The 19,399-nt window shown below is 35.5% G+C and overlaps 1 protein-coding gene across 5 annotated transcripts in view; it reads left to right on the forward strand.

Moving 5' to 3' along the window:
- The window catches only part of LOC111248461 (calcium uptake protein 3, mitochondrial-like), a 120,545-nt gene that overhangs the window by 89,919 nt on the left and 11,227 nt on the right, over positions 1 to 19,399 (forward strand). For all 5 annotated transcript variants that reach the window (XM_086985677.1, XM_086985676.1, XM_086985678.1 and 2 more), the window contains exons 3-5: positions 6,455 to 6,555; positions 7,116 to 7,220; positions 11,210 to 11,391. In XM_086985677.1, the coding sequence (XP_086841803.1) occupies positions 6,455 to 6,555; positions 7,116 to 7,220; positions 11,210 to 11,391 (388 nt within the window). The remainder of the gene's footprint in view (positions 1 to 6,454; positions 6,556 to 7,115; positions 7,221 to 11,209; positions 11,392 to 19,399) is intronic.

The raw sequence follows: 19,399 nt of genomic DNA on the forward strand, positions 1-19,399 counted from the left end.
TTTTTGTTCTATTTTCATCGATGTGGCACCAATCTATCTGCCTACGAATTAGCATTATTCAGAGAATATGCAACTTTATAAACACACGTATTATGTGTTTGGATCAGAACTTTTAATTTAGCTACTAAAAGGGTTAAACTTGCCATCAGCTCGTTAATTCATGGTGTTAATTTTTGGTTCAGATGTAAGCTCCATCAAAAGGCCTAGAACCTCAAAAATGATTCCATAAAAGGAGATAAACTAAGACCTAGGGCTTGTTTTGCCATGCTTGTTTATATAGCACCCCAAGCTCTTTTCAAAAATAACAAAAATCCGAGACGTTTTTAATGTTTATTTGAATGAGTCTTAAGCGCTTTTTTGTAGGGCAGTAACTAACAGAGTTCAGAACTAGTTAGTGACCACAACGTACCTTCTGTTTTTCTGATTTAGAATGGATACAAATATATGTACATTTTATTAGGTCGACGTTACACGACCTTTTTTTTTGATATTACACATACACTTGCGCTTTTCGAAATCTGGGGTAGGTCAATCGCATACCTTTCTTTGGAATTTTAACGGACGGACTGCACTGAGCCACACTGAATTAGAAAATTTTAATGCTTTACAAACATGAGTTCTAGTTTGGAGAGGTCACGTAAACCTTGCATTCGGCAAGCATTTACTATTAGAAACATCATGATTTGTTGCTTCAAAGCATTCCGGAAGGAAATATTATATTCGAAACTAGACTCCTGCAAAAATGAATAAAGAAGAGTTAAAAATTGTAGTGGTCTACCTACCTAAAAGTGCACTGATCTTAGGACTCAGGTCTGATGCATGTAAAAATAGTATACATGTTTATTTCGGTCGAATTAATGAGATAAAAAAAATTATACGAACGAGTATCGAAAACAGGGACATAGAGTCGCTTGCTTGTCTTCAGTCCCGCATCACAACGGCAACCTCCTCTTACATCAAGTTATGCCTTGTAATGAAAAACAACTCTATGATATTCTCAAACAATTACGTCAACAACTGGACCAGCGCGACATCATTCCAAAGTAATTGTAAAACTTCAATAGCTCACGAAATCTGTCTCGTAATACAGATTCGTCAATTATGGTTCGAACAATCAATGGAGATTATGAAAAAACTTGGCATTAAGTAGCCAGGATTAGTGTCCTAATATATTGATCTGTTTTTGCATATGTTCCAAATCCAAGATGCAGGATTGTTTAACAAGCAGTCTTTGTCGAACAAGTTTGCCTAGCACACACTCTGTCTCGTGAGTTTCTTTTTAGTTTTAGAGAATGCCTAAATGGATCTCTTCCGTATGTATATATTAGTAATAATAGCACCGATCTGTATTTTTACAAATTCATAAATGTAGAAACACCATATAATAAGGATCGTCGCAGAAATTTTTTTTCCCTTTATCATTCTTGTTCTACTTACTTTATAAATAGTAGATCTACTGAAGACGTTGTTTTCTTTTTTTAATTGCTTGCGTCGTTATTCCGTCAAAACTAAAGAGTTTTCTTCCACGTCTAAAATGTTTACATTGTCATTAACTTTTCAGACTACAGACCAGCTTCCGCACCGCTTCCTGCTTTCTGCACCGCTTATAGAATTTTCATATAAAACGCAGGAATTATAAAAATTTTCAAAGTATGAAATGATATATTACGGAAAATGCGTGCATTTTATGTTGCATTGTATTAGTTAGGACTCTCCGTACTATTTAGCTTGTGCACTGACTTTCAAGCTAATGTAGAACATTTATTCGTCCTCTTCTTAATTGATAGCTGATTGTACATCTATTGTTATACCTCATTCACTGTGTTCACTGAAACGAAGTAGTCATTAATATCTAAATATAAAAGAGAGTACCTATTAATATAATAACCTTGGAAAAACCATTAGCTAAGCGTATTGTAAAATTCAGTTTGTCTAATCGTTTACTGGACGAGTATCAGCCAACGATGCTAGAAGTGAAATAAATAGTATTTATTAAGTAGTAGTAGTTTAGGATAGGACAAGTTTTTAATTGTCTATATATGCTTCAAGTCTCGTAACACATTCGGCGGCGTTAATCATAACCCTCTCCCATCTAAAATAATATGACCACTAGGCTATTTGAATAATAGAGAATATACAGTTAAGCCCAATAGCTCTTTTGATAACATAGCATATCTTTGTATGTATGAGCAAGTGCAATTATTTAATAGTTTTTATTCGGCAGAGTTGTATGGCCTTTGGTTATATAATAATGGATGAGTTTATTCAATGCCGATAATAACGATTGAAACTGAAGACGTATTTACCGTTCCTCAATCGTGCAACAAAAATAATAAAAATTTTGAATTGTCGAAAAAATATTGACCGTTTTCTAGTTAGATGGCTCTAAAGTCACATAGTCAGGTAATATGAGTCTTCGGGCATTGGTGTCATTGGAAAGCTGAGATCTTACTGTGGCGTTAGTGCTAAAATTGTTGGAACTTGTATATTCACACTTGAGATAGAGCGCTTTGAAGATGAGTAAAGCTGCTTAAAAAATTCATCAAATTTACAATTTTATTATGATAAAAGGTACAAATGCTGGTCGATCAATTACAAAAAAAAAGATGACAAAATGATTGCGTAAGCTACCGCCACGTTGGTGTCCATGACATCGCTAAGAAACTAAACATTCGCCGTCAAACAACCCTAAACCATTAGAAGAAAGCTGGCTACAGAAAAAGCTTAATTTTTGGGTGCCACACGGATTGACGGAAAAGAATTTACTTGATCGTATTTATATCTGCATTTTATTGAAAGGCTGCAAAGTCAAGCAATATCTGAAACATTTTACCTCAAGTAATGAAAAACAGATCACATGAAACGGTAATGCTCAAATTAAAAAAGAAAAATGAGAAGTGTCTTCCAGGGCTTTTGGAAGAGGCCAGACTGACGCTAAACAAGCTGGTGGTACGCATTTGGTGGGATTGGAAAGGAATGGCGCATTGTGGGTTGCTGGCGTCTGGCAAAACAATTGGACCTCTAGTGCATACGACTAACAAGATTAAAACAAGTTATTAAAAAAATTGACGGGAATTAGTGAGGCATCATCTTTTACGACAACATTCTTATTGTTCTTATTGCTTATTTTATTTATATTGTTAAATTGCATACACCTTTAGTTATCCGACAAAAATTGAAAGAATGTGGATGGGAAATTTTAGTGCATTTGCCGCATGATCCGTATCTTGCACCGTAAACTATCGTGTGTTTCGATCTCTGCAGAATTCCCTCAACGATATGATTTACTTTTAATGGAAATGCAAGAATTATTTGTCACAATTTTTTGGAACCATGAAAGTTCTACAGTGATCGAATTATGGTATTCTTAGAAAAGTAAGAGAAGATCATTGGCAAAGATGGCGCATACTTGGTTTGGTAACATCATTTTAAAATAGTCATTTGCGTACCTAATAATTGTCTATCATCTACTTTAAGATAGAAACTAGATGTAGATGACATTGCGGCGAGATTCATGGCAAGGATGAATTCAAATGCAATCAGTTGCATTTTTATTTTATGTGCCTATTGTAGAATGCAATGGATAAAAAGAAACGGAATGCGAACAGCTGCGTTTTCAAGACGGAACCTATCCTATCGTCTATCGGCTTTTTAAAAAAATTTGAAGCTCCTTATTACCGACTAGGAATTTGAAAGTAAACGGCAAAATTGGCACTAACTCACCCTAAAAAAAATTGAAATTGGGGTCAGTGTTCTATTTATTTTTAACTTGTACCAAAATTTGATGTGCAGCTGTGGATACTACATGGCCTTGCATGTTAAATCACTCCTTTCTCATCTGCAGGGGAAGTTAGATTTAGTATAGTTAAACAGGTTGATTTTTACATGGGAAACGAACCGAATCAGCATTCAGTTTGTCGCCCATGTGGTTATATAAATAATAAAATAAAATAATATAATAAATAATAAAACATAAAATAGAAATATAATAAAATGTAATTAATTGCGCATTATATAGGTCTTGTATCATAAAACAATACGAGTCGTAGTACAAGCTACAAGGTGCAGTCGGTTTCTGTGTATATATATATATATATAGTCAATTTAAAAAAAAGCCCGCTTGTGTCGTAGAGCAGCGTAATGCTGGTTGCTATTAGGGCACCTGTTCATGATCATACACCTATTCGACAGATATTTCACCATTCAATGTCACCTTATATTTGCTTGCACAAAAGATGCAGATTATAATATTCGAGATAATATAGCTGCATAAGAAAACGCAAGAAAACGCATTTCCGGACAATCAGATCTGCACTCAGACGTCTTCTGCTTGCACAAATCGCAACAAATCCTCTATTTAGTATTGCACTAAACGTACGTTCTTATTTTGTTTAACCCACATTTTTTCAGTAAGTTCTCATGATGGTTTTTAGTTCTGTTCGTTTTTTTACATGTCTACATGCATTAATAATCAAGTGTATAGTGTAGTGTCTAAGAAATTTGACAACACGAAAGGCCACTTGTAGAGCAGATAGCCGTCAGAGGCAAAGTTGGTTACGCCGGTAGTGACTCATGATTAACCAGAAATGACGTAAAGAGGAATATGATTACACTGTTTTCTCTAAGCATATAGTGCAGAAACAAGAAATATATTCTATAAATATGGTTGTTATACTGTAACAGGAATGAGTCGAGTTCATTTTGGAAAGAGCTATTGGCTTCTCAGAAGGCCGTAAAATCCAAGTTTCTGACTTTCGACAATCCCGACTGAACTATTTTAACGCAGAAGCGTTTACTACTATTATTCTTAAGACTGATAATAATTGATAAACGAGTGAAATTAAAATATTTGATAAGTCAATCGGATCACTGATCACTATAATCGTCAAAGATGGAACATTCGAACGGGAACGAGTTTAATGCGTTGTCGCCCTCAATATATGAGTTGGAAGGATTGAACACATGCGACGTGCATTCGTTTTGGGAGCATACTAAATCACTGAAGGCAGCTAGTTTCGTAAATAAAACAATGTATGTAGTAAAACAATATAAAACGACGCCGCATGTAGGCGAAGAAGGGGGTTTGCATCGAATTCAGCATACTAGTAGCTTCGTATGAAGATCCAGACGAAGAAAAATCTGGTAACTTTCAATTGCACACATCATCTGACCTTTACGGTGTATGCACAGAGGGCGGTCAGAATCAGCTGGTTAGACGAAGATATTTCTGCATACAGTTTATTTCTGCATGTCTATAACCGAAACAGTCGATTTTCACTCTCTTACTGCCTAGCTCTGCGTAAAGTATTCAGCATCTCAGTCACAAGCAGAGCTGGTTTTAATTTCTCGTCTGACATATTCTTTTTCTTAGCAATTTCGGCCTTTTGACAGATTTTTCTTCTAATTCTAATAAATGGAAATATACAACAGCCAGATGACGTCTTTGATGCTCTGATTGCGTTCGCTTTAACTGTGCCGTCTTTTCAATGCCACTGCGTTTTTTTTTATGAATTGCTCTGCATTGGTGAAGGCGTCCCTTGTGACAGTTTTTAAGTGAGCAGATATGACGTTGCGGACTAGTGTAGAATAGAAACGTTATTAGTTTGGACTCGCTCCGTCACTTGGCGAAGGGGGTATCATTATCAGAGCATTAGCTTAGAGCGCACCAGTAGAAGTAGAACTAGTTTAAAGTAAACTTCTGTTAGTTGGTTTATGTTTGGTTCTCTAAAGACGAGGTAGGAAAATCTTAAACAAATGGACGCTATATAGACGTTGGGCTTACGTTACTATCGCTTTGGTTCTTAACAGCGTCCGAAAAACATACTGGAAATTAGCTCTACTTCCCTAGAACAACTGAATTAGATTGAAAATATTACTGAAAGACTCAAGTTATAATTCCAGGCTTATGTATTGTTCCGTCCTTTGGCTAATGGATATATTTTTGAAATGATTGTGTAAACGATTAACAAAGAAAAAAAAAAAGACGTTGAAGTTTGGATGCACGACAGATGTGATATCAACTTCTCACAATCATTTGCAGTTGGGAGTCTAAAATCTCTATTTTTTAATCACGAAATAGTTGGTTCTTGGTTGTTCTTTTTTCCATTGGGGATTCTCAAGATTAATATCGCGGACGCATAATTTAATATTTCTGAGAGGAAGGTAATCTCATATGAGTTTTAGCAGTAGTTTTGTTATTTTTCATGCGCACTACACGGCAACAATAAGGTAGTCTTTCGCAACCTGTTTTTGTCCGTAGTTGATCCTAATGTAAACATTTTTTCTTCTAAGTGGATGAAATATGTTGAGCGTAATACACATTCGTTCTTTAAAGTATCACCAGCTACGCAAACACTTATCTTCCTTAACCTTTTTTCTATCGTCCACTAATTGATTAAAGAAGCTTTTAAGTAATATAGACATAAATTTAAGGATCATTTTTCGGGTATTTCAGAATGAGCTGTCAGCGGCCGCAGGCCATGTGAATACTACATTGCTTGTTCATCTGTTCGGGCGAAAGGGCAAGGAAACGCTCTCATTTGAAGACTTCTTTCGGTTTGTTGTTAACGTTGATATGTTATATGAGCTATTCATTCATACATATTAGTGCAGCAGTCCCTTGACCCACATAGATATATATATATATATACACACATATATATATAATGAGAGAGAGCAAATGAGAGTGAATACATTCAAATTGTCAAGGGACTGCAGTTCCACTGTGTATATTAACTCTTGTAAGAATAAGTTAAAACGTTTAGCTTAATTATCGCATTACTTAATACAATACAGATGCTCATGTTGCTTAGCTCGGCTCAACAATTTAATTCGGAATTTGTATCGATAAACGTATAGGTACAGGGAGTGAATAAAATTTTCCGATTGTGTAGAATATCCTCAAATTAATACAATTCGACCTCCGCCGGGCGTTTCTAAGTGCAAAGTTGAGAGCCAATGATTCGCCACGTAAAGAATTTAACTAAAATTTTGATCGTACTAAATACTAAGTAGCGATCATATTTTTTAGCGAAAATAGCTGTAATATAAAAGAAGCCATACAACATATGTAGAATTCCGTGGTATTGTAATGTATTATGCATTGGTATTTACAGATTTATGGAGAACCTGCAGTCTGAGGTGTTGGAATTGGAATTCATCGAGTATTCTAAGGGAAAGGCTATCATTAGCGAAGTTGATTTTGCACGTATCTTATTGAGGTACGTGACATAACAGTTTGCTTCTTAGTATCGACAAGCTTATTTAAAAAAAAAACAGAAATTTTGTACCCATGCCCATGGTCTACTAATGATTTCCGCACAACGTCTTTTATTTAGATCAAGTCTATTGTTCAGCTCTTGGCCACTAGTGAGCAAACAGAACACCAGCCATGTATCGATAACATGTCTTGGCAATTATAACGTATCTCCTTGAGCGGCTTTGTTTAATTTATATAAGCCATATCTATATATGCCTATGATGTATTTACAATGGCCTTATAGGTAATAACCTTTTTGTTTTATATATTCTTCTTCTTCTCTCTTAGTTCTTTTTTACTGAAACTCAATTTTTTTCACTGTGCAAATATTCGAAGTCACAAGGCTACCAAAAATGACTCTCGACAGATGCGGCGTGCAGAACGAGGATTCTATAGCAGAGAGTACTACTCAGAAATGATCTGATACGCCCTTAGGCATAGAGTCCTCACTTTATACGAATTAAATACTCTGGGTGACAAAAAAAGAGCTTTCCAATAATATATAAAACTTGACGGTTTACCTCGGTTATACACTTCATTTCGGTGTGCAAAATTGGTCTCTCGGATAAACCCTAAAGACAGTATTTCGGCCCGTGCATCACAACTCGGATAGCCATCTCGACAAATGGGAAAATCAAACCGGCGGACAACACAACGTCATCAGTGACCAGACGAGGCAAAGAAGTCGTCCACGTTTGACGACTTAAGGCGTTTAGCAAACAAGAGAGGATAACCGATACGGCTTAGAGCAAGCTCATTTTGAGACTATTTCGCCTCATTGAGCGCCGATCTTCACACACCGTCTTATATAAAGTGCAGGCGGCCAGCCAACAAGGTAGCGGCAAAACCTTTCCCCCATGCCTTGCCACAGCTTACGTGCACTTGCGAGCGAGTTCCAGAAACACGGTGCGTGCGTTGTAGTAAGTGGGCGATTAATCACAACCTACATCCACCTTCTAGTTAAAGCAAAAAAGTTACCTAACTTCTAAACGTGCCTTCATCAAAGGGGTGCGCAGTGACTATGCGGGCTATAGTTCCAGACAGCTTTTCTAGTGTGAGAAAAATTGTGTTCTCCCCGCTGCAATACACTCGGTAACAGCATGCCATTCGAAAAAATTTTGGACCGACCTAGTCTCAGATAAAATTTTGTGATTTCCACTGAACGAAAGCATTATTCGGTAGCACAAATAAAGATATTCCAATGCTACAGTACTTTTTTGTTGTTAAGCTGTTACAAACACGAATACCTCTGTGTGTTCTGTGATTATGGCCTAAAACGAAATTCATGTCCTCATTTGAAAATTTCTTCGGTCAATAATTAATACCGACATAAAAAATAGGTTGATATAACAATAACATGTGCTCGTCTTTCCTGACCGAAGGCGGATTTGCATCTCTGCCTAAAAATATGTCTTTGCCCAGTACGATGGTAAAAAGTGATGCTTCCAAACTATGTACATTTATGGGAAGTTCCTGTGATAGAGTAAAACTTGAAATGATTCTACATTCTACGCTCGATCTCGACTCAGTACATCAGCTTCAAAGTTCTCGGATTATTGTTGTGAATCTAACAGACACTTTATAATCATTGGCTATACCACTGTTGCATCTCTCGACATTTATGCCTACGTACGAGCACAGTTCACATTGATTTGAGAGTTCAATCGAGCATCGTTCAGGTTATGTCAGTGGGCTCAAGATTTAGGTAGCTTCCGAAAGTACCAAAGTTGGATGTAAATGTGGGGCTGCTAATATCCCAAACAAGCTGTTAAAAGATTAAGTGCCAGCATTTGCTCGTCTTCTAACCACCATAGCCAGTTTATCCATTGACGCGAGCTTTTTGCCTACAACATGGAACGACGCAACTTTTCTCTCTTTCTTCAAAAATAAAAGAAAACGTATTCGGGCTGCTAAAACTCATCTAATATTTCTGATTAACTGTCTGTATAAGGTTCCTGAAAAATGAGAGATTAACTAGCTGTACAAACATTTTCGATATGCTTGATTTTTCTCAACTAGTCAATACCTTCTTTCCAAGTTTCGATCGACAAAACTATTATAAATAAAGATCAACATATCTGTCTGTTTTTATTTTTCAATGTTGTGATTATTTTCAACCACTTAAGTCAATTGATCGTTTTGTAAAGGTTAGAATGGTCTGATACACAGCAATAACTATATCTCTCCGGAAAAAGGTAGGCAGTTAAAATTGGTCATATTGATGTTATGACAAACATTTCAAGGTTCGGTTCTCATACCCTGCATGACCACCATCTTCGCAAATTGCATTCTGTTTAAAATCTCGGCAAGTGTTACGCCATCGATGATACTTCTATACACTCCCGTATTGACCCTACTAGAACAAAATAATACGCGGATAGCTCTCATACATGTTAAGATGCCACTGAGGTTTTTAAAAAGTAAAGCTATTGTTGTCGTTAGTTATGTAGTCTTAAGTTTTATTGTCATTGTTAATGCAATAGGACTCGTACTGTTCTCTTCACCTTAAGGGATTATTGATTTATAATACATTACACTTGGTAGGCAATAGCTTATATTGCCTTGGGCCATTAAAAATAATTGAATATACATCTTTAATCGACAAGTAAATGGCACGCTCATTTAACAGCAAGGCGCTTAAATTCTGTGCTATTATAGAGGCACTGAGGTTATTTAGAAAAATTTGCATACGAAGTTAAGGTCTCCTTCCTGTTTACGAAACGCTGTTGCTTCCATTGCTGTCATGCACTTTCAAAATGAGGAAGTGGCTATTTGGGAGTATATCGCAGCACTCAAGTTATCCTGAACGATTGGCAGGGTGTCACTGCAGATGGCATCTTTATTATGTGTGGATTCAGTATGCATCCTGCTTAACTTGCTTTCAAGATGTTATAGGTATGATTTTGCTGGGTATCACTTTCCGCTTACTGCCGTCATGAGCCACCCTAACGGTCACGTTACCAGATTAGAAATTTCTGCTTTTATTGCCAATGAATCCGATAAACATGATCGCGCTTGCTGTTTGGTTTCTCAAATAAATAGAAGGTTCTGAACAATGCAGATAAATTGTACAAAAAAAAAGTACAAACATATTTATTGTAATTCATAATCGTGATGGCATCACAAGATGGTGATTATGGTATAAAATGCTTTGTGTAATATGACACTTTTTTATAAGCATTTTGCGTTAAAATTTTAGCGTTATCAAACGGGCAGTTCTATGAATAACCCAGAGTTTTCATTGTATTTTCCTGAGCTGCAGGCCATAAAAACTGTAGATACTTTAGATGACAAGACACGAGTGTGCTTTCCTCCGTATAAATATATTGAAGGGTCAGATTGAGAGCATTGAGCTTTCGAAGGAGCGGATAAAAATATATTAGTAGTTTTGGTAGGCATTTGCCTTTTGTTCCACTTTGTTGCAGTCCAGATAAATAAGAGTGCAGCCATGACTCCGAGATAGTTCTATTATATTTTATCTGTCTAAATCGTTGTTTGGCGAACATCGAAACTTCGAAAACGATCCATTACGCTCAAAATCTTTCAGCGTTATGTTTGATGCCGTTGAAATCAAAATTAGGCGCTTAGGGGTGGTGTTTTAGACAAGATAAAACAGTGATGTGCTTAATTCAAGTCCCGTCGCGGCGCATATTTAGTCGACATAAGTGACGTTTATATATATATATATATGCCACATTTATTTGACTGAAATAAATACCCTAGTATTGCTAGAAAGGGAATTTCTAACGTGTAAATAAATTTGATTAAACGATCAAGATAAAAATAAATTAATGTTGGTCAATGGAATAAGGAGAATATGCTGCTATAGTAAGCATTTCCACATATTTTGGTATTAGTATGGTTATAATTAAAGTGTGGCATTTGGCATCAAATTTCGCAAACAACGTTTGTCCGCAGACCATCAAAAAAATTCGGCTGTAATCTTTTTAGATACACATACTTGGACTCTACTGGATACGAAGCTGTTTTGGAACGTCTTCAGGAACGCATTCCCGAGACCCGAGGAATCTCATTTGAACAGTTCAAAGCGTTTTGTCAATTTCTTAATAACCTCGAAGACTTCGCCATCACCATGCGGCTATTCACCTTTGCAAATCAACCTATCTCAGAAGGTAGGTGTCTGAAAACACCCAAAATACATTTCGAGTTACCGGCATTCAATTAACGTCGTACTACTGTGTTACCCCTTTTGTTAAGAAAAGTATCGGATTGTATTATGCGCCCCAATTTCTTTTGACTCCTTTGAATTTAATCGCTCCCATAATCGCAAAATGATAATACATTGTGTTATCATTATGTGTGTTTTATTTGTAAGCATGTCAAAGTCTATACGTTTATTTAAAAAAAAAAAAACTTGAATGGACTTCAATAAAGGCTTTTCTGTCGTTAATAATCATCAGTAATCAAACTGATGAATCACTGATGAGCACTGCAGACAAATTATCTTGAGTGCCACCAAAAGAATATCATTTGTATTAACGATTTATAGAATCCTTACAATTAGGCAAATCAAAACTAATGTAGCCGTGGAAACTATACCGATTGCCAAGAATCAAACATCCATAAGTAAATGAAATTAAAAATTTTAATCAAAGATGGGTTGTCTGAGAGGTGGTATGTTACAGTGAGTACAAAACGGAACCTAAGTATTTTATGAATACCAATTTGAAAAATTTAAAGTACGATGATGAAATCATGAAAAAAGTAGCCTATTGGTTATATTCTTATAGAGACTATCTTCTATTTATGCTTTCTAAGTGATGCCTCTTTTTTAGCGATTTAGCAATGACAATGAAATTACATTATAAACACTAATTGTAAATATCTAGACGTGATTCGTTATTATAGCAACAAAAACATAATATAATAGAGCTTTTGGCATATGTAGCCTAAATCATTCATGTAATATGTATATTATATAACGTCATTGACCTAAAATAGTTCTAAAGCTTTCCGCGACAATAGGGCAGTAAATAAAGCCCCTCCGACACCTTGTTGGAAAGGCTCAAAAGATGCATTCCACTTTTTGGATTAAGTTAATTGATTTAAAAGATACCAAAACCTTAGGTAGAGTTTCGTTTTCTTTTTTCGTCTTCTTACACCTTTTAAACAATTTTGAAATGAAAAATTAAAATTAATAAAAATGAGAAATTAGAAAGCGATTGGAAACCTTTGTAACTCTCTAGCGTTTTAAATGATCCCCCAAGAATGTATACTATCACAAAATAATTGGGAACATGGTAACAGGCCGTAGATACAAATCAGACTATTATAACACGATAAGATTATTATCCGAAAGGATATGAGGGTTCAATAAAGAAAACATTGTAAATATAGTCGATGACGAAACAAACAATCAGTGAAGAGTATTTAATGGCCGTTAATATAAATATTCGTTTCTAGACATTTCAAATTTTTTTAAATAAAAAAATGTATCGATGAATGAATTCGAATTACAGATCCAGCAAGCTTTTTTAATCTTGATCATATGTAAAATTTATTGAAAGATTAAACATGGTCTAGATAACCGTAATAATGAGCTCCAGAAGTGTTATGAGGTAAATGAACTTTTCAAAGAGCTAATTTACGGTACAAAATTTTCCAAAGGTGTACATATCATTTTTTTTCAACTTAATATTAACAATTTAATCGACGAAGCTTGATTGTCTCTTTAGTTCCTTACTTTCTCTTATGTACACTTCATTTGCTATAAAGTTAACGTCTAATCCTTGAACTGGTCGTGTACCCTCTTCCCTATCTACAATTTGAAAGCAGAATTCCAAGATCGTTTACGATATACCGAATGACATTAGTATGGTAAAAATATATATTACGTAAGGATCACGGTGTCGATAATACGCAGTCTCTTTATTCCGCGCCGCGTTTATGTCATCCCTATATATCCCAAGAACATTATCTCGAATAGCGTCATTTATGCGGTTCCGCACTATTGCTTATAACAGCAATAATAATAGGAAACGTTTTAGGAGTTTTTCTGTTGAACACAACAACATTGCAAACGATTGTAATACAGGACATCTAACATTATAAAATTAACTTGGTAATCGCATTTTTCAGATGCCTTTTCGTTATACAATTTATGTCGCGCATATGCGACAAAATGTATCTTAGAATGGCATCATTGACCCAGTAATACAATATGGTGACACCGTCACACCAGAAACTGTGTATATAGTATTTCCAACTGCAACTAAAAAAAATCAATAAAAACAAACAAAAAAATAGGAAGTGAACTACTAGTGTGCAGCTGCTCAAAACATCTCATACTATATGTTGAGTAGAAGATGTTCTTCAAGCAGACAAAATAAAAAAGAAAAAAACTTCAACGGAACCGAAGCTGCACGTCGATTGACTAATGAACGTATTAAAATGTACCAGATTATAAAAGCAAATTTTTTTTTGGTGGCCGCCAATAACAAAAGCAAAAGACAAGGATATCGAGATGTGACTCATAGCATTTCGAGCACTGGTGTCGAACTTTTATCTTGACTCCTCCGTCTAAAGGGCTTCCTACAAACCCAACACTATGTACGATTCCAAGGAACTTCCCTCCAAACAGTTTGTTTGCAGCGCTTACTGTGTTGCTTGTCTGTCCATGTTTATTATTATACAGCACTATTGCGTAAGAGCTTGTTCAAAATTTATTCACGCGTGTGGTACATACTTCAGTATATATGCAGCAGTACCAATAGTATATGAACCTTCAAATCTATGCTTTGTTCGTAACAAAACGAAACACCCATCGAATGGTAAGTTTCGGGTCTTTGCTGCCGAGAGGTCGAATATCAACCACTAGCATCTGCTCACGCTGGCTAGCAGCAGCGGCGGCACACCGCCCTCACCGTCACCTGCAGTTGGACTTGTCATGGTCATTTTTATTTTGTTTCGGTGCTGGCAGCAACGCTTTGGATTAGTAAAAAGTATGCAGTCCAAACGATTTAAGTTGTAATTGAACCAAGATAATTATTTGTTATTTTTTATGATTTTTATTATCAATTACATTGTTCGACTTTTTCATTGAAAAACTACTGGACAATCGTTTTGAAGTACGAAATATTGATGATGTTAAAAACTGATTCAATCTAAATATAAATAAATTTATTCACAAAGAATATTATTGTAACATTAGAAAAATTGACTTTTACAAGTAAGCACACCACATTGAAAAATGCAAAAACTATCGTTTGCAAACAACCATTGCGTCTTTCGACATAAGAATCGCTTCAAGAGTTTACTATGTAATAGAACTGATATGGTAGATTTTGACAGAACCAAACATGGCTGCAATTGATAAATGAAAGCAGCTTATTTGATGCCTCTGATTCTACGGCGGTTAACCGAAAATCGCATTGGGTATCTACGTCCCTATTTTGATAGGATTCAAGAACTGATTTGCATTGGTTGAAATGGACACTTACCAAAAAATCATCAGAGCACCAAAACGAGATGACATAACTAGGTTCTGATATTTGTAAGCTGAGAAGAAGTCCATCGAAACAAACGTGTTTTGGTAATAAAATTCGCCGATAAGATATTTCACAGAAAAATCTACCGAACAAGATTCTTTGTATGTATCCACAAAAGGTATTAGGTTGTTCTGCAAGAAAAATGCATGCGCTATAATTCGAATGGACCTTTTTTCACAAGTGTACCAGCACACTACCAAAAGAGCTTATGAGATGTCTTCCGAAATATGGATAAGGAAATCTTATAAAATACGCTGCTCATTGTCCTAAAGCTAACGCCGATGGACTTTTTTTATGGGGATACTTCAAAGGTAACATCTATGCCACTACCGACAACACTGGAATATATAAAAGGCTAAACTGAGCTTGCGAATTAATAACTCACATTGGAGCGGTATTAATTTTAAACATCTGCTTGTGCATTTTATGTAGATTATTTTGAAGTTTAAGTATGAATTATATAAAAATAAAAAATAAATCATTCAAACTATGTCTACATTTTGTAGGATGCCCTATGTATATATATATAACTTTTAACGAATCGACAACGTACGATGTCGTAAATGCGGTGACAGAAAAATTAAGAACAGCAGAAAATTGACGACAGCAAAAGAACGCTGCAGAGTGAAAGGATAATCTACGGATGTTTTTTTTTCTGATTTTGCAAATCCTTTTGTTTCGATCGAAACTTTTGCTATGTTACTGGGCCGTACCATGTTGCTAATCATCCACAAATACCTCAGTCACGCATCGCCTGGTATAAAAGCAAAAGAGATGCACCGCCCTCAATTTTTTTCTGACCAAATAATGTCAATACAAAAATGAATTACAAAAATAATTGTTTACTTGCCCACAATCCATAGGTTGCTCCTATTAAAAGCAAAAATCTAATGTTCCAGTTTTTACTGTGGTGTCTAGTAGAAGGGACATGCCTACATACTTTTTCAATAAGGTGAACTCACAAATAAGGAAGTTCAGCTGCGTGTTCTATGAACTATGGCGCAACTGCAAATATCTGGAGTGTCGGAAGGAGGACCGCACGTCTTTCAGCCTGATATTTAGCCGCAACGGATTAATGCAGGGTTGGATGCTTGAAAATACGAGCATGTTTTAGAATGAGCATGCATAGCCGGTCAACAGTCCAGATTTGAACTCGCTAGAGTTGAATGTGGAGTGATATTAGCGAAAGTCCACATAATTCCCGGGTGACAATGTCAACTCACTCACTCACGCCAAGCAAATATTTAACACGAGCGGTTTAGGTTCTAAACTTAAAATGTAGTCGGGGTTGGTTGTTATGTTGAATACACATGCTTGGAATGTGACTTCTAGCACATGCAAAAAAAGCAGTTCACTTCACGATGTACACTTCTGTTAAATATATATTATTGTATAGAGTTTTAAAAACAACTCGTGAAAAACGTCCAGTTGAAAATGTCACACCATGCATACATATAAAAAAAAAATGAAACCTCCTAAGGTGAATATCCTTTACACCTTTCTAGTATAGTATTTTGCTGATTTCGAATGCACAAAACTCAAGCCTAAAGAAATAGTAACTATATTTTAACTGAAATATACCACAATGCCCTTTCCTGGATCTATCGCGGGAATAAAAGTAATCTGAAGTGACAGAGCAAATAAGAAAATATATATAACCTATACTCATCGCCCATTTCATTGCTATTTGTGTTATTGGAAGAATTGTGCTGGATAAAATTACTTTAATTGGATAAAGCCCTTGCTCGTTTTTCGCTTGGCTGTTGTTTCAAATGTAGAGATAATTTAAAGATCAACAACAGTAGTACAATAATGAGGTTCTGCGGACAATAGTGAGTCAAACCTCATGTGGGTTTGAAATGAATGCTTTAAAATATCAGGAAAAGTTGTTATAGATTTAAATAGGAGAGCTCGACTTAACCTTCGACTATATAGGGTATAATATAGTGGCCAAGTGGCTTTCACCACTTAGTATACAGCATCCCGTTGACACTAAAGTACTAGATGTATTATACAATATCCGCCTGCCTTTATCAATGGACACCCATTAAGTTCATTCACTTTTTTGTTCATATCTCGTAAGTACTTTACACAGCGTATACATAGCGGACGCTGCTCAACAGTATTCTGTTACTTTTTCCAAACTAAGTTTAGGGAATTCAGACTTGCTCAGCGTAGACCCTAATTCTAAACATTAGCTTGTTGTCTTATTACTGCGTTACAGCTACCCTTTTGTCCACTGCAGTTTTAGATAAACCGACTATTGCAGTTTATCCGTTACTTCATTGCATTACCTACTGCCTCGATTTAGCAATAATTCGGTTATTTCTTTTTTGTTGTTAAGTTTCTATGATTCACGTATGCCATTATTGCGTCGTAACCTTCCAGTGGGCTTGTAAAACCAATTATCTCATGCTCTCATTGGCATTCATAATTTAAGGACACTGAGTCTGCTTTATTTATAAAGTATTTTTTAAAGCACTTTATTTATTAAGAAAAAAAAACATTTCAAAAAGCACAATGTTTGTCTTATATTTCTGTCAGCTTTTAATGACTAAGTTCCTTGTCATTTAAACCACAAGCTTACGGCATCTTGACCGGGAGCTTACCCGTCTGAGCCATGGTGAAGGCCGCGATGAGTAGTCTAACACAGCAGCAAGAATATCTTTTATTTAGTTAAGCTGTTTTTCGTTTGTTCATCCAGCTCTATAGAAGTTTGGTCCTTCAGTTGGCTGGGTACAACTTAATAAGATAAAAATCAAGAAAAAAAACTCATAAATTTCTCATGACCACATTGTACCTATTAGTTAGTCATTCTCGTGATTATGTCATTACAGGCGACAACTTAACAGCTGTAAAAGAGTAGTTACTAAGTTTCCCTTTCCGACAATTCTCTTGGTTATTTCTTATGACTTTATGTAAATACATACACTCAAACGCAGTGCCCATGTAGATCTGGTATTCTTTACGAAAACTACAACCTTACGCAGCTACCAGTATCGCCCAGAAACAACTGAATTTACAAAACAAATATTACCTGATTCTGTGCGCTCAATTCCTGCTATCGTATGTCAAAAACACAATTATGCGTGCGCGAAAACCTGCTAACGTCCTATAGACGCGACACTAATATTTGAAGGTCGTGCAGTTGTAAATGGGTCACGCCATTTTAGTATCCAATATGCAGAGACGGCTTTTTCTATTGTAAATGTAAACGTTGCATATTCACTCACCCGAACCGGAATATTTACGTGATCATTTTTATATTCGTTCCAAATCTTTCTTTGCTTCTTGGCGAAAATCTCTAACTTTATCTAAAATGTAATTATTTTAGATAATTTAAAGATTGGAACGAATGTGAAAACGATTATATAAATCTTCCGGTTGAGGTGAACGAAAATGTATCACCAAACTTTGCTCATTTAGCCACTTGTGACGAGCATTGTCCGATAATAAACGTATACTAGTCATATAACCAGTATTAGTAGTAATAACCATCATCATATTGATGCGGATGTTGATAATTGCGATTTAATATGATTACAAAGTACTAAAGGCCGCTCTGCTAATTGACCTTAGAGCCGACAATATCTGTAACTGTGGACATTTAGGGTAACGGCACAATAAGTATAACACGTTCACCGCTGATGGTTTCTTAAGCAGACGTGTAATAAGCGCTGGATTGTACAGTTTTCTAGCAAATTTAGAATGCACATACGCCCTCCTTTGTAGACTTTTGTCAAAGAAGGCGTTATCATAATGTATGTATATATTTCTTTTTTGTGTGATCTATTTGCATTTTTGCGTAAATAGAATATATCTGCTATCAAATGAAAAAAGTGGGTGTACTTAAATTCTGTGAATGTTAATTTCATTACTGTTATTCACATACGTGACATATAAGTATAGGTTTAGATTCATCCGACTCAGTTACCAGACGAAACGACTAATGTGCTATTCTTTCTATATGTATTAGATATAACGTAAGCTGTACGGTATATTCGTAAAAAATCCCCTTGATTACAAGAATAGAGGTGTCGAAAAATTTAAATACGGCAAGAATTAGACGTAGCTTTTTTTTTACTAATTGCCAAAAAATATCGGACATCTTACACGTAAACTGTTAAAGTAAAATACGCATGATTTTAATTTTAAGTCACTGAAATCCAGTGTCTACTAAATTTGCTTACATTCCACTTACGGATGGTGCATATAATTAATTAAAAGCTTAGCATAAAGGTTAGAAAATGAATGTGAAGTGTAGGATATCGCATCGCAGGTAACCTCTAATCTCATGTAAATTGCAGTACCATTAAAAAATTCTATATGTGTGAAAGTATTTATATTGTGGAATCTTCATATAGAAATAACATAAAATCCATTTCAATCTAGCCCCTAACGCGTATGTCTTATATAATTTTTATGAGAAATTTAGGGCTTTTTACTATTTATAAAATTATTCTGTGCAAATTTTTCACTATAATACCTATATGAAATGTCATCTCCCTCTGAACTGAGTCAAGTCTATTTTTATGCAAAACCTGTTATAAAAAACCGAAAACGCAAAATTTAAGAATCTCTTTTGCACATTTTTTCACTTATCTGTTTGATAAAAATTGTAAAATTAGTCGCT

The sequence above is a fragment of the Varroa destructor genome, unplaced genomic scaffold, assembly GCF_002443255.2.
Source record: "Varroa destructor unplaced genomic scaffold, Vdes_3.0 BEIS01000003.1, whole genome shotgun sequence".
NCBI classification, from domain to species: Eukaryota; Metazoa; Arthropoda; class Arachnida; order Mesostigmata; family Varroidae; genus Varroa; species Varroa destructor.